At 38.1% G+C, this 15,123-nt stretch overlaps 1 protein-coding gene and 1 pseudogene across 3 annotated transcripts in view; both read left to right on the plus strand.

Moving 5' to 3' along the window:
• Positions 1 to 2,527, plus strand: part of JHY (junctional cadherin complex regulator) — a 75,817-nt gene extending 73,290 nt beyond the window's left edge. For all 3 annotated transcript variants that reach the window (XM_064375503.1, XM_021671209.2, XM_064375504.1), the window contains one exon: positions 1,317 to 2,527. In XM_064375503.1, coding sequence (XP_064231573.1) covers positions 1,317 to 1,514 — 198 coding nt within the window. In that variant the 3' untranslated portion in view covers positions 1,515 to 2,527. The remainder of the gene's footprint in view (positions 1 to 1,316) is intronic.
• Positions 2,395 to 3,140, plus strand: LOC105729707 (ATP synthase F(0) complex subunit B1, mitochondrial-like; annotated as a pseudogene).
• The last annotated feature ends 11,983 nt before the right edge of the window (positions 3,141 to 15,123 follow it).

The raw sequence follows: 15,123 nt of genomic DNA on the forward strand, positions 1-15,123 counted from the left end.
AAATACTAATGTGATTTCTTAAATGAGCAATCTACATTATTAATTTTATTTTGTATCATTAAATAAGTTTTAAGGCAATTGTTGTCTTTTTGCTGCTTATCTGTCAAAGAAAAGACATATCATTGTTTCTCTCAACTTCATTCCCCTACGCTTTCTGTAGGGATTGTAATATATAGGTTCCTCTATTGAAGAAAAATGATTTCATGGAATACAGAATGTTCTCCCTCTCAGATGGCATCAACCATCAGTTGTGATGTGAATGAAACATGTACTATAGGGACACAGAGCTCTGCAGCACAAGTCTCTGCCTCAGTCGATCCATCTAGTCCCTGTAAGGACACGGGACCCTTCGCATGAGGAGCAAGAGATCCTTTGGTGCCTGCAGGATTTTGTACTTCATGTTCTCTTTCACAGACCATCGTATTTTCTATTTATTGCCTTTCTTCCTCAGACCTTGAAGACCTCAATCCACTTAATTGAGTTTCCATGGTGCTACTTTTTCTTTTTTCTCCAAGCCACTGTTTTTTTCATGAAGTGTTTCAAGCAACAAACCTATAATTAGAAATGTCTGTAGCATTTGCCTACATGTGCTGAGAGTCTAGACTTTTCTTTTCTACATTGCAGAGGTTTTTTCCCCTTTTGCAGGACTGAAAGCATACTATCAATTCTCATTTCAGCTATCAACAGCCCCTTATTGAAATGCAAAACTGTTATAAAGGCAGGTTTAGAAAACATATTTAGTGATCTCATTTTTGTTGGAATGCCTTTCAGAACTGACATCACTGAGGAAAAGACTGCCTTTTTTCAGCATCTAGATTGCTACAGAAAGAAAAAAAAATGTTAACCTCAAATACTTTCTAGAGCCTAGGAACAAGGATAGCTGGTATAATGATGGGAGCTCAAGTGTATGTAAACCACAGTGATGTCTTTGGTCTCAAGCTGTAACAAGTCTTCTTTGGATAGAAAGGTCTATTAATATCTCCTTAAAAGAAGTTTGGTTTTACTAAGACTTCTAGAAACTAAGTAGACCAAACCCATAAGAAGGAACTCAGTCTTATACAAAAGCATTCAGAAGACACAAATGTACGTATCATTCTTCAGCTCCTTTTTTTCCCCACAGTATATTGTTTTGTGGCTAACAGATTTTGTTTAAATTGTGTGTTATATTGCATTATTTGATCTCTGTTTCCACCAATGTCCTAGTAAGTTTTAGCAATAGTCTCCATTTATATTATAAATAAACATTTCCTAGATTTAATTTAAGGAATCCAGACTCACTTCCCATTTCAAATAAAATTTCATCTTTATGCATTTAGGCTTTGGAATATGCTAAGACCATCCCCAAACCCAAACCATCAAATCCGACTCATCAAGCATCAAAGGAACAACAAAATCCAACCTATGCTGGGAAAGAAGAAAGTTTACCTGAAATCTCACTGCTGGAAATACTGCAGAACAGACACGAAAGGGAAAAACAGGCTGTGGCTGCTTTCAAAGTCCTTCACATCGTGTAGAAAACATTTGGTAGGAAGGAGACCAAAAATGATCCAGGAATGGACACGGAGAAAAGAAACACTAACCACCTTCTCTGTGTTGAGAGTGATAACCTACTATTACCGTCTAACTGCAGTCCATGTTTGCTTTCTGAAGGATTTAAAATATGGGGTCCAGCTGGATTGTGGTGCCATATTTTACTTTCTAGGAAGAAATTTTTTTTAATTATTTATTTTCAAATCAGTTAGAAATTGGGGCTGAACAATAACTAGAGAATAAAGCTTTTGGTTCTATATTGATCTTTTGATTTCTTAATCTCTACCCCCTTCCTTAGCATAATGGAAACCTTAAAGTTACCCAGAAATAAATCTAGCTGTGTTTTTCTCTTACCTTCCTAGCAAGAAAAACAAGTATAAACATTTCAGTTGCTCCTAAAATGAACTCAGTCATCAGTAAATTTTGTAATAACATTCCAAAATATTACTAAAATCTCCAAGTTTGGCAAAAGGTTTACATATAAAGTTGAGGACAGGCACGGTGGCTCACACCTGTAATAGCAGCACTTTGGGAAACTGAGGCAGGTGAATTGCTTGAGGCCACGAGTTTGAGACCAGCCTGGGCAACATGATGAAACCCCATCTCTACTAAAAATGCAAAAATTAGCTGGGCATGGTGGCGCATGCCTATAGTTCCAGCTACTCAGGAGGCTGAGGCATGAGAATCACTTGAACTTGGGAGGCGGAGGTTTCAGTGAGCTGAGATTGTGCCACTGCACTCCAGCCTGGGCAACAGAGCAAGATTCTGTCTCAACAACAACAAAAAAGGCTCCTTCCCTGACAGATTCTCTGGTCGGGGTCACAGGGACGCTAAGACAGCTGGCTGCCTGGGCCTTCGCTGACCATGCTGTCCTGGGTGGCACTTTGTGCCACTGCCACAGTGGCCCCCTCTCTGTAGAATGCGCCTTCCTAGTCCAGGGATATTGCAGGCAACAAGGACCTTTCACACAGGGCAGCCACTCCTTGCTCCTCTGCCACCTCTTCCTTCCTTTTCCTGTGGAGGAAAAGTTCATTTTGGGCTGATACCTGAGGAATTCTTCCAGTTTCTTTATCCTGAAACTGGTGAGGACCCTATGTGCTCCAAACTGGGGCTGATCTTGTATGCTTTATCCAAAGAAATGTACATGATTACCCCAGAGACCTTCTCCACTGTATCAATAGTAGGGTTTCTTGTCTATGTAATTTAAAAATATGGTGCCTCTATTGGAGAATTTGCTTATAAACTCAATAAGCAAAACATTGCCCAACTAGAAGAGGTGAAGCAGGCTTCATCAAACAAATCCAGGATGCAATTGATTTGGAGAAGTCACAGCAGTCACTGGTTCACAAGCGCCATTACCTTTTTGATGTACAGAGGAATAGCGTTGCTATGGCTCTGGAGATTACTCACTGGGAACGACTGCAGAGAGTGTATAAGGAAGTATGGAATCGCCTGGACTCTCATATATCTGTGCAGAACATGACGCATTGAAAGGAACAAGAGCACATGATAAATTGGGTGGAGAAGCACATGGTAAGGGCATCTCTCCACAGCAGCTTTGGGACCTAAACCTGTTGGAAAAGAAGGCTCACACACGGCCAGTTATGTAAATGTATCTATCCCAATTGAGACAGCCACAAACAGTTGACTGGCTAAGTGGAAACTGGTCTATGTGGCAAAATCTTTCTGTATTGCCGTCTACTAAAGTAGATAGTTTATATGTCCTAAAAATGAAACCTTTGTTCAACATACTGAGAGAACTCAATCTATTGGTCAGTCAGATGTTTCTCATCCTTCTTAGTCTGCATTTGAGTTGTTCCATGATCACTCTTTTTGTTGTTGGTTTTCTCGTTTTTGTTTTCAGATGGAGTCTCGCTCTGTCACCTAGGCTGGAGTGCAGTGGCACGATCTTGGCACACTGCAACCTCTGCCTCCTGGGTTCAAGCGATTCTCCTGTCTCAGCCTCCCAAGTAGCTGGGATTACAGGTGTGCACTACCACGCCTGGCTAACTTTTATATTTTTAGTAGAGACAGGGTTTCGCCATGTTGACCAGGCTGGTTTCTAACTCCTGACTTCAGGTGATCTAACCACCTTGGCCTTCCAAAGTGTTTGGATTACAGGCATTAGCCACCATGCCTGGCCTCATGATGGTTTTTGAAAGAGCGGTTTGCCTTGATTAAATCTTGGTGCCTGACTAAAGATTACCAAGTTATAGTTTAAATTTGTAATTTATTCTACCATCTTGCAATAAAGTGACAATTGAATGAAGCAAAAATAAATAAATAATAAAGTTGAAAAAAATAAAGGTACATCTGGCTGTGCCTGCTCAGATAAAACAAATCCCAATGTTGCTCTAACAGAGTGTCAAGACATTAGTTAGAAACCTTTCAACAAGTCCAGAAACACCCAATGCAGGCAACTCTGAGAGACACACTTTATCAAAGCTCCTTACTCCAAGTACATAAACTTGTTGGGCACTTTGCCCTCACAAATATCTTAAAATATTGTCAAATGTGTGTTTTCACACACACACACACAAAAAATAGATAAAAGCATTCCATACTTTACTACTGAATGTAAATATTAATAAATTTTTTTAATCTTTTTAAACAAACATTGCAAGAATTCCCAGTCTTAAAATAATTACTGGAGGGTTTAACTTTTTACTTTCTTTCTTGGACATTACATTTTTAGATAGGCCTATCCAGAAGTGGATAATTTGAATATCAGTTTGGGTAAATCTGTTTATCTATACATGTGGTGTGAGGACTAGCTTTGGAAATTTACTCCTATGTTGTATACATTTTACATGTACCAGAATGTAGTGTAAAAGGTGCCTATACAAAATCTTCTCTTAAAACTGAAAGCAGTTAGGATTGGGAGTCTGCAAAGATAACAAGTATCTGATGATGAACAGAAAACTGGTGAATCATGTTTCAGTGGGATTTGGAAAGTGTAATATATGAGGCATTAGGCTTAGGAAAGTCAAGGCCAAAACTGCTCCTAAAATATATTTGTAAGAGAAACGGCCCCTTCTGGATGAATGAAGACATTTCTAGAAATATAAGGTAGAATAAATAACCTTCATTAATTTTTTCCTAAATGGCCTTAAACTTGAACTGGAAGAGAAAAATAATGCATATAGAGACATTCATATTTAAAGGGACAGGGTAAAATTTTTAAATATTCCATTTGTATTAGAATATCTTAAAAGAATTTAGAGCTTGGAAAGGGTTTCTCACATTCACCTGCCAGTTTTTCAGAGGAGGAAATGAAGGTCAAGAGAAAGGCTACATGATTGAGAAGTCCATCAGTCCTACTGAGAGTAACGGGAGGGTAGCCAGGTCTGAATCTCCCATCTTTCAACACTAGGAGTAGTACTGTTTATTTGTCTATGGAAGGAGGTTGTCTTGTTTCTCCGTGTAGACAAAGAACATGTAGTTGCTATGAATTTCTATTTTGGACCTGATTTTCCACCAAGTTCAATTTTTAGAAATATGCATTACTATGTACCTAATAATTTTTTAGCATGTACAATCTGCCAACTTCATTACTACATTGATAGAATTAGAATACACATATAAAGCAACTCAAACTTAGAAACTGATCAGTAAGAGACATTATTTATTTTCTTTTTTTCCCAGAACGTTTCACAAACTTTCCATACTGTTTTTCTGTTAGCTTAAGCATTGTTAAATTCTTCACTTTCACACCTACTGTCAAGAACCCACACTTATCGAAGCAGCTTAAGTGATTCAGTTCATGTCAAACATTTCACAGGATTCTTACTCCCAAGGCAACTCTTAACTATCCAGTACATAAGACTCTAGAACATTAAAATTCTTTATATAGTGCCATGTGGCATCTAAAATAACTTTGGCTAAGAAATAAAAGATATTTGATGAAAGTTTGGGGTTGAAATCAAAGAATGGATCAAAGTGGCCCTTCATTTGGCTCCAAGTCATCTCACCATAGTGAAATACAGCAGAATGGCACTAAGCTACTGTAATGCCGAAGGGAGAGATTTTGCAAAAACAGGGAATAACAAACACAATTTTGCTCCTGCTTTAAAGTAAATTGTACTAATGACAACAATAGTGATCTTTTATAGGCCCAAATTGGATCACTGATCAATTTTATAGCATTTCAGTTTCAAATATTCAAAAGCAAAAAATAATCTGCCAATTAGAAAACAAAAAGCTTCAAACTTGAGTGATGTAATGATGGAACACCTGTATTTGACTAGACATTATAGCCATGCCATTGAAAGACATAGTACCTAATCTGCCTAATCTCTGTAAACTGCTGCAAATAAAGGATGTTTAAACCATGTATTCTCTCTTATTAAAGCCTCCTTTTAATTGTGTTTTTCCATCTTGAGTTTCCAACAAAAGCATCCTCTTAAAGGGAGCTTTTTTTTTTTTTTTACAAGTAGCTGAATTTAATGACAGCTGTCTCCATGATATTGTTTTGTATAGTAAGGAGTCTCTTGGGAGTTATCCAGAAACCAAGTCAAGAAAAGACAATATTGAGAAACAAAATAAAAGGTAAGCCTAGCAAAGGCACTGATGCCTAATGGTTCCAATTGGGGCCTTATTATTGGTTAATGAATCATTGTCAAAACATCACAGCAAGCATGAACGTGCACAGTCTAGTCTACAGTGAGAAAATGACTCTTCATCCCAACAGTTATTAACTGGGAGTTGTTTGAAAACACGTCCAGTAATTATAACAACACTGGAGCTAATTGAGAACTTTGAGTTGATAGCAAATGGCCCACAATAGCAGACTAGATAACTCAGAGGGGATTCTTCTTTAATTACTTATTGAAAAATAGCAGAAAATGAATTGGATGTGGGTGATAGTCTGCAGATATCAAGGCAAGTTTCGCTAATTCTATCCCAAGATGTGCTTTGAAATATGTCTGTTACCATTATGTTAGAAGTGGCATTAGAAAATGTAAAGTTCTTAAGTAAAAATCAGGGTTGCTTTCCTAATTATGCCTTTTTTAAGATTGCCTTTTCCTGTTAGAGTAAGGATAAGACTTGAAGAATATACATTTCATTCTGACAGTCAAGTATTCATAGGGTGACTATAGGAATTCTCCTCCCTAATGCTAACTGTGTTTCCATGATTTCTATTCCCAATGGGTAAAAACGGGGAGACATAAAGATACAGAAATGCTCCATTTTCCTCTTTAGTTGTTTCCCTGGTCAGGAAAGGATTTAAAACTGTAGCGTGAAGTGAAATTTTTGAATGACTGTGGATTTTGTTTATCCATTGTGCTTGTTCTCCCTACATCAGTGATTACAAGATATGGTCAATATAATATTATTTCCATACTATAAAGACAAAATAAAAGCAAGGACATATGTTCTAATAAAAATTTATATTTAGATGTTTATTCCACTTTTTGAAATATATTGAAGGAGGATCCCAGAAGCTGAAAATCTGATGCTCAGCACTGTCCTCGTCACCCTACTGCCTCCAGACTAAGTGCGGTGTTTGCTTCTTCATAGCCTGTAGCTTCATTAAGCAAAACCACACATCTATCTCACAAAGGGACAGAGAAAACATAAAATGTCCCAATTTCCTAAGCAAACACCTGGCCAATGGAAAGCAAAAGGCTTCAGATGGGAGACTTCATTCATTCATTCATTCATTCTTCAAAGTCTCTAAATTACTACTCAGTCTGAAACACTCCTACTTTTCATGTTTGATTATTTACTTTTGGCTCAGTAAAATAACTGGAAAGTTGACACTTTTCCAAAATGTTAGACAACACATTGCAAGACACAATAAGATACAAAACAAATAATATTTTCAGCTCTCTCTACCTCTCAATGTAGGGGCTCTGGAAAATATGAAGAAAGGAAAAAAGTGTTCGGTTATCTCCCTTGCTGCCTCTCCATTGCCTTTTCATTTCCCCCTTGCAAACCTGGGCAATGTAAGTAATTAATTTTCAATAAGCTGAATAAATGGTCTTCCGCTATTAAATAGCTCTAACAGGTTGAGAGGTTTACAATGATGTGAGCATTCCAGGCAAATGTATTTAGTGGAGCCTTGGCAATCTCTAATAAAGATTTCATAAATACCCTTGGCTGAATTGGCAGCTTGTAGAGACCAGCACTGATACTGGGGCTGCTAAACGGGCTACTCAGGGCACCCTCTGTCATTAGGGTCTCAAGCTTTAATGCTAGGTATCCCTATGGCTCAAATTTCATAGTAGGGGAAATAACTATCCAAAATTTAAAACCCAGAAAATATGATCAGCCATCCTTTAGGAAGCTGTGTACACAGAGCAAGGAAGTCAAAAACACACTGAATAAAACCAGGGCAGATCTCTATGTTGTACTCTTCCCTCTGTGGCAAAATCATCTCCCAAATTAATCTTACATTTTATTTTTTTTAATCATCCAGACAACGATCAAAATCATTATCATGAAGCTTGGTTGGCCCTGCCTCATATCATATCTCCACCCTGTTACCTGGCAGTGATGTCTTTTCCCATTTCCCTCGCTTCCACACAATGGTGACACTTTGAAGTTGTGCTGATGAGGTTCCCAAATTTGTTGTCTCTGCTTAAAATTAATAATCTATGATACAAACCTCAAGCACCTATTTTTAATGAAACCTTTAGATGAATATCAAAGAACTATTTAGCCATGCCTAATATTTTAATTAGATTATATTCTCAATTTAACCCATTAAACCTCCTTTGATGATCCCAATATTTAGTGTTTAGCCTCAGATGCGCGAGGTAATGAATACTGGACCTTTTGATTTAATGAGAATTTCAGCTCTTCCAGCCTGCGCCTCTTTGTATACCTTTTATTTTGCTGGCTATAGAATTCAGTTAATTGAAGGAGTCTCTTACCATCACACATTAAGGAGTATAAATTAGCATCCCTATTCTGATTGGAAAATGCAAGCAGACAGTTTTGCTTTGATCTGAGGAGTAAGCTGCAGAAGGCAGCAGCCCTCTGAAAATGAGCTGATGGCCCTTGTTCTCAGGGCAAAATGCAGATGCATCCATGTGTTACAAAACACTTAATGTCTTAATTGATCACCTCCCAATTCGTCCTGTCCCGTGTGCATCATGCTCTTTAGAGACCTGTACATGCGTGTGTCTGTACGTGTCTATTTGTGTATCTGTATCTTTGTCTTGCTTTCTGTCTTCATCCTTTCTGTTTCTCCCCTCTCCTCCAGCAGTTAGGGAACCTAGGTTTTAAATTAATCTGAGACAAAGGAAAATGAAATAATATAAATTTCCTCACCTTGAAATGTATAAGAATATCTGGTAGAGCTCTTCAGAACCTTCCACAGACAAAGATTCTTAAGAACTAACTCTAACTTCCAATGCTCTCAACCAGGCAGAGCCCAAGCCATTGGTATTGCATCACTTAATATGAAGTAGATGGGCTATTCTGTGTTTTGTCAAGGAAATCAGCCTTTTAATCTCTTCCAGTGATAATGCCATTCTTTTGTACCTCAACAATTCAGTTACATAAAAGAAATGTCAAGGTAAAAGATCAGTACCTCCATCACTCACTGTAAATGCCAAAATAAAATAACAGAAAATTCAAATTATGGGACTTCTGGATAAATATGGTATATTGAACACACACACACACACACACACACACACACACACACACACACACACACCCCTATTTCATTCCCTTGATGAGTCCTCCTAAAATCAGTGACGGTTTTTAAATGGCATAAACATATGAGAACAGGGAGAACAGGAGGAGGAACAATAGTAACAACATTTTGAAAACTGGAAAACAAATGAATGAATTGTTTAAAAGAATTAGCAGATCAAAAAAAACCACTAAATTATTTTTCTTTTTACATTTTCATGGAATATCAGATTTCTCAAAAATACTAAATTCTAAGGTAGCAATAGGAAAGCCAAGAATCAATCTAACTTACACTCTAGAATACCCAAAATGTTCAGGAATTGATGGTGTCAGTTACCTCTTGAAGTAAGAATGAATGGATATGGTGGGGGGGGGGGGGCGCGGCTAATGAAGGGTGACTTCATGAAAGTCAGTTTAAGAGCAGTTACACCTGTAAATACTTTCCTCAATTCCCACACAGCCATGCACAGCCCCTCCACTGCCCCAGTAAAAGACACTGCCCTAGTATTTTTGGAGTCAGGGACAACTGGTTATACTGAGGATACACAGTATTGATAAAAGAGTCAATAGCGGACATGTGCATTGTAAATACAGAAACCTCTGGTCTTCTTCCTTTTGGCTCCCAGAACGTTGGGACTTTATCCTACAAGCAGGAATTTGAAAAGTTCTTCTTTGGGGAATCTGATCAGTCTAAAAGAAAAGACCTAAAAATCCTGACTTCAGAGGTTTTCCAACTAAAGACCCCAATCTTGTTACCTTAGTTAAACCTCACAGTCAGCAAGTCCCACCCATGTACTATAGTTTCCTATCAGCTTTCTAGCCTCTCACTTAAATATGAGCAGGCAACCAAGAATTTCCAAACGTCTGAGGATATGACACACGACCATTTTAAAAAGGAGGCGGACTGGGCTGGGCGCGGTGGCTCACGCCTGTAATCCCAGCACTTTGGGAGGCCGAGGCGGGTGGATCACAAGGTCAAGAGATTGAGACCATCCTGGTCAACATGGTGAAACCCCGTCTCTACTAAAAAAAAAAAAAATACAAAAAATTAGCTGGGCATAGTGGCGCGTGCCTGTAATCCCAGCTACTCAGGAGGCTGAGGCAGGAGAATTGCCTGAACCTAGGAGGCGGAGGTTGCGGTGAGCCGAGATCGCGCCATTGCACTCCAGTCTGGGTAAGAAGAGCAAAAACTCCATCTCAAAAAAAAAGGAGGCGGTCAAGAAAATTAAGAGATCTTGGGAATCAGAATTAGAGTCAAAAAATTTAAAACACAAAAATAAGGTTAGAAGACAACATTGAGGAATTTTTCCAAAAATCAGAGAAAAAAAGGCAAAGGGATAGAAAATAGGAGATAAGAGATTAGCAATGTAGAGGATAAATCCAGGGGGCAGAAATCCAAATAACAGGAGATCTATAGAAATCATTAAAGAATTCAAGAGTACTCCCCATAACTGAAGAAAAAATGTATTTTCAGACTTAAAGAGTTTATTGACTATCTGGAACAATGGATGAAAATAAACCCAAAGCAAGGCATATACTTGTAAACTTTCAGCATACTGGCTACAAAGAAAGTATCCTACAGGTTTCCAAAAAGGAAAATAAATGAATACATAGAACACACAAAAAAATTAAGAATCAAAGTAGTTTTAGACTTCGCAATAGCAATTGGAAGCTAAAAGTCAGTGGAGTGGTGTATTCAAAAGTATTCAAAAATGATTTCCAACTTAGAATGCTTTATTTAGCCAAATTACTAACAAAGCATGAAATTAGGATAAATATTTTTGAGATAAGGATGATATTCAAACATTTACCTCTCATGTACCAATTGTCAAGAAACTACAGTAGACTGTGCTCCGCCAAAATGAGAGAGTAAACTAAGAAATAAAAAGATACGGCAAATAAGAGTAAACTTCAGTGAAATTAAAGGAATCCCCAAGATGATTAGGAAGGGAGAGCCATTTACATAGAATCCAGAGTGGAGCAGATCAGAAGGTTCTGGGAGAGGTTTGTTCAGGAAAATTAAATGTTAGGAATTTGTGAGTATCTTGAGAGTGTGATATAGACAAATGGCAAAAAGTTTGGGAATAAATTAGTCATAAGTACTTAAAATTAAGAATCATAAAATAAGTATTGATTCCAAGGAAAGCAAAAAGACTCACAGAAAAGTCATTGATTACCTGGCTTAGCTGAGAATTGCATGTATACATCACAACAATGGTCAAGGCCGGGTGCGGTGGTTCACTCTTGTAATCCCAGCACTTTGGGAGGCTGAAGCAGGCAGATCATGTGAGGTCAGGAGTTCGAGACCAGCCTGGCCAACATGGTGAAACCCTGTCTCTACTAAAAATACAATAATTAGTTGGGTATGGTGGTGCAACCAGCTTCTCAGGAAGTTGAGGCAAGAGAATCACTTGAACCTGGAAGGCAGAGGTTGCAGTGAGCCAAGATCGTGCCACTGCACTGTAGCCTGGACGACAGAGCCAGACTCTGTCTCAAAATAAATAAATAAATAAAAATTTTACAAAAACACAATGGTCTAACCAAAATTATGGTAGAAGGACAGAAAGGGTGCATATATGTGTTGGGAATAGGGGAGAAATAGAAATAGGCAATAGAAAGAAAATGAAATTTTTACCTTTTATAGTGTGAAGTACTAGATGATTCCTTAAATAGAAATTTTTTTAAAAAAACAGCAATTCAGTGACAATTTAGAAACATGGAGATAAATGCCAAAATTATCAGCCAAAAATGGAAAGTGGTTGTCTCTGTAGTCAAGAAAATAAGAAAAGGGGCACAGGACTGCTCTTTTTAAAAATAATCCTCATAAAACTCATGGGACTATTTGACTCTTTAAACAATGTGCATAGTGATAAAACCCTAAACCTTAAAATTAAAAATAAAGAACTCAGGAAGGGAAGAAGAAAAAATAGATGGAAAAAGAGCAGAGCAAGCATACAGTATTTGGTTTTTGCTCATAGCATGTAAATTATACTCATTTGAAACTCAGGATAAGGAGCCACCCTTCTATCCTATACCCATTGTTTTCCACAGCCTATTTCCAATCCCAGGTCAAGCACTGAGGAGAAATAAAGACTATTTAGCCATTCTTTAACTTCTAGCTTGAATTTGGTAACTACACTTAATTACTCCATTATATAGCCATGGAGACGAGGGTGACAATAGGTGTTAGAAACGTTCAGCTAATGCCCAAAGATTACATTAGTCAATATTTTTAAACAAATCTTATTCTTATCTTAAAGAGATATTCATCATGTCTCTTTTTTGAGACAGAATCTTGCTCTGTTGCCCAGGCTGGAGTGCAGCAGCGAGATCTTGGCTCACTGCAACCTCCATCTCCCAGGTTCAATCAATTCTCCTTCCTCAGCCTCCCAAGTAGCTGGGATTACAGGCGTGCACCACCACTTCTGGCTAATTTTTGTATTTTTAGTAGAGACAAGAGTTTCACCATGTTGGCCAGACTGATCTCAAACTCTTGACCTCAAGTGATCCACCCACCTCAGCCTCCCAAAGTGCTAGGATTACAGGCATGAGCCACCACACCCAGATCATCATATCTTTTTTTAAGTTTTGTAAAAACTTCAGCAGAAATCCCCGGGGCTAGATGAGGGTTGGATAGGTAAAGGGGGAGGAAAGGACCCTTCTAAAGGAAACATCCTCAGTGAAGGCTCTGAATCCTATTTCATTCAGGGCTTACACATCCTCTCTTAGCCCAAGAGGTAGAACAATGACAGACGAAGAGAAAATAAGATGAAGTTATTTTAAAAAATAAAATATATTGAAAGAGACATAACTCCTTTGTAATGATGTGATGAGGCCCAAGACTAATACCTTTTAATAAAACATGTTGTAACAGTTGTAGTCCTCTGATGTTTGGAACAAATCACGTTTGTCACTGGTATCATGTTCAGATCTATATTGTAATTCATTATCTTCCTCTAGGTCTTTTCATCCAAGATCTCACAGTAGGTACTTTCATGGTTCTTATCTCTTCCCCTCACCATTCTAAACTGATTCATAGGGCACTCACCTCAATTTTTCAGATGCCAAATTAGAGAAATAATGTTATCATTGATAAAAGTAAAATAAGAATTTAAGCATCAGTAGGGCACAGTGGCTCATGCCTGTAATCCCAGCACTTTGTGAGGCAGAGGCAGGCGGATCACTTGAGGCCAAGAATTAGAGACCAGCCTGGCCAACATGGTGAAACTCCATCTCTATCAAAAATACAAAAATTAGGGCCAGGCGTGGTGGCTCACATCTGTAATCCCAACACTTTGGGAGGCCCAGGCAGATGGATTACCTGAGGTCAGGAGTTCGAGAGCAACCTCACCAACATGGTGAAACTCTCTCTACTAAAAATGCAAAAATTAGCCAGAAGTGGTGAAACCTGGTCTCTACTAAAAATATAACACACACACACACACACACACATACACACACACACACACACACACACAAGTCAGGTATAGTGTTGTGTGCCTATGATCCCAGCTATTCAGGAGGCTGAGGCATGAGAATCGCTTGAACCTGGGAAGCAGAGGTTGTAGTGAGCCAAGATTGCATTGCACCACTGCACTTTAGCCTGGGCGACAGAGTGAGACTCTGTCTCAAAAAAATAAAATAAGCTGGGCATGGTGTCACACACCTCTAATCTTAGCTATTCAGGAGGCTGAGGCATGAGAATCGTCAGAACCCAGGAGGCAGAGGTTGCAGTGAGCTGAGCTTGCAGTGAGCCAATATTGCACCACTGCACTCTAGCCTGGGTGACTGAGACTGTGTCTCAAAAAAAAAAAAAAAAAAAAAAAGAACTTACTCTCTAAGCCAAGCCATCCATCATGCTGAATCTGATGTGGTTACCTGATACTATAGAGTAAAAGAGAAGGCTCGTGGAATTCTTATAAATGAAATCATGGAGGAAAGGTTATCAGGGTACACACTGGGAATTCTCAAGAGAATAGGCATAAATAAAATGGAAAAGAAATGTATCATTGGGAGGGGGGTTACAACCAGAAAATACAATAAGAAAGAAAACACAAGAACCATTCCGAATTTTCATCTCACTCCTAAATATGATTGGCATTATCTCTGACCGTTAGATGCATTAATTCCATAACTTGCCTGACTAACAGGCTGTATGACTTCAGACAAGTCAATGTCTCTGTCAGTTGCCTCATCTCTAACTAAAAGAGATCTGGTCAAAATTTTTATAGTAGGGAAATGTAGAAATTTAAGATAGCTAAGAAATCACCTAGCTCATCCGATTGGTTATAGGAATATTTTCTAAATAGGGCTTAATAGGGCTAAGGGATTTAGTTCCTTCAGGAAAGCTCATTCAACTTTCAGATGGTTCTTAATCAGAAGATTTTCCAAAAGTCAATCTAAGAGTTTACTAGATAATTTCTAGCTACAGTGTTAAAAATTTATATATCAAATTGCTACGAAAATCTTCTCCACATGCTACAATGACAATAGCCCCACAATCACTTTTATCACAACATGAGTAATTGTAAGGTATAATAATTAACGTTGACTTCGTCTTAATTTCGCCACTGTCTATGTGACATTGGCAAAGCACTCACCACTATATCTGGGCCTTAATTTCTCCAGTTTATAAAATGAAGGGCTCAGATTTTGTCAAATGTCTCTTTTAATGCTGACAATTTCTTTCTGACTGTATCTTTGTCCTTGACTTAGTGGAACATCACTTTGTTCTCACTGACTTCCTTGAATGAGATGTTAAAAATTCTTTAATAAATATCCTTTTCCTCTCTTTGTTGTTTCCCTTAAAACTTCTAATTGCTGTGGATATATGTGTTTAAATTAAAGCATAGAAACTGAAATCTTTTTGAGCTTAAAAAAATTAATAACTTCCGGAAAAAAGATTAGGATCTTAACAGGTAGAAAGAACCATACAGGATATCTAGC

Source organism: Aotus nancymaae, unplaced genomic scaffold (genome assembly GCF_030222135.1).
Source record: "Aotus nancymaae isolate 86718 unplaced genomic scaffold, 86718_ANA_hifiasm-v0.15.2.pri h1tg000012l, whole genome shotgun sequence".
Lineage (NCBI taxonomy): Eukaryota > Metazoa > Chordata > Mammalia > Primates > Aotidae > Aotus > Aotus nancymaae.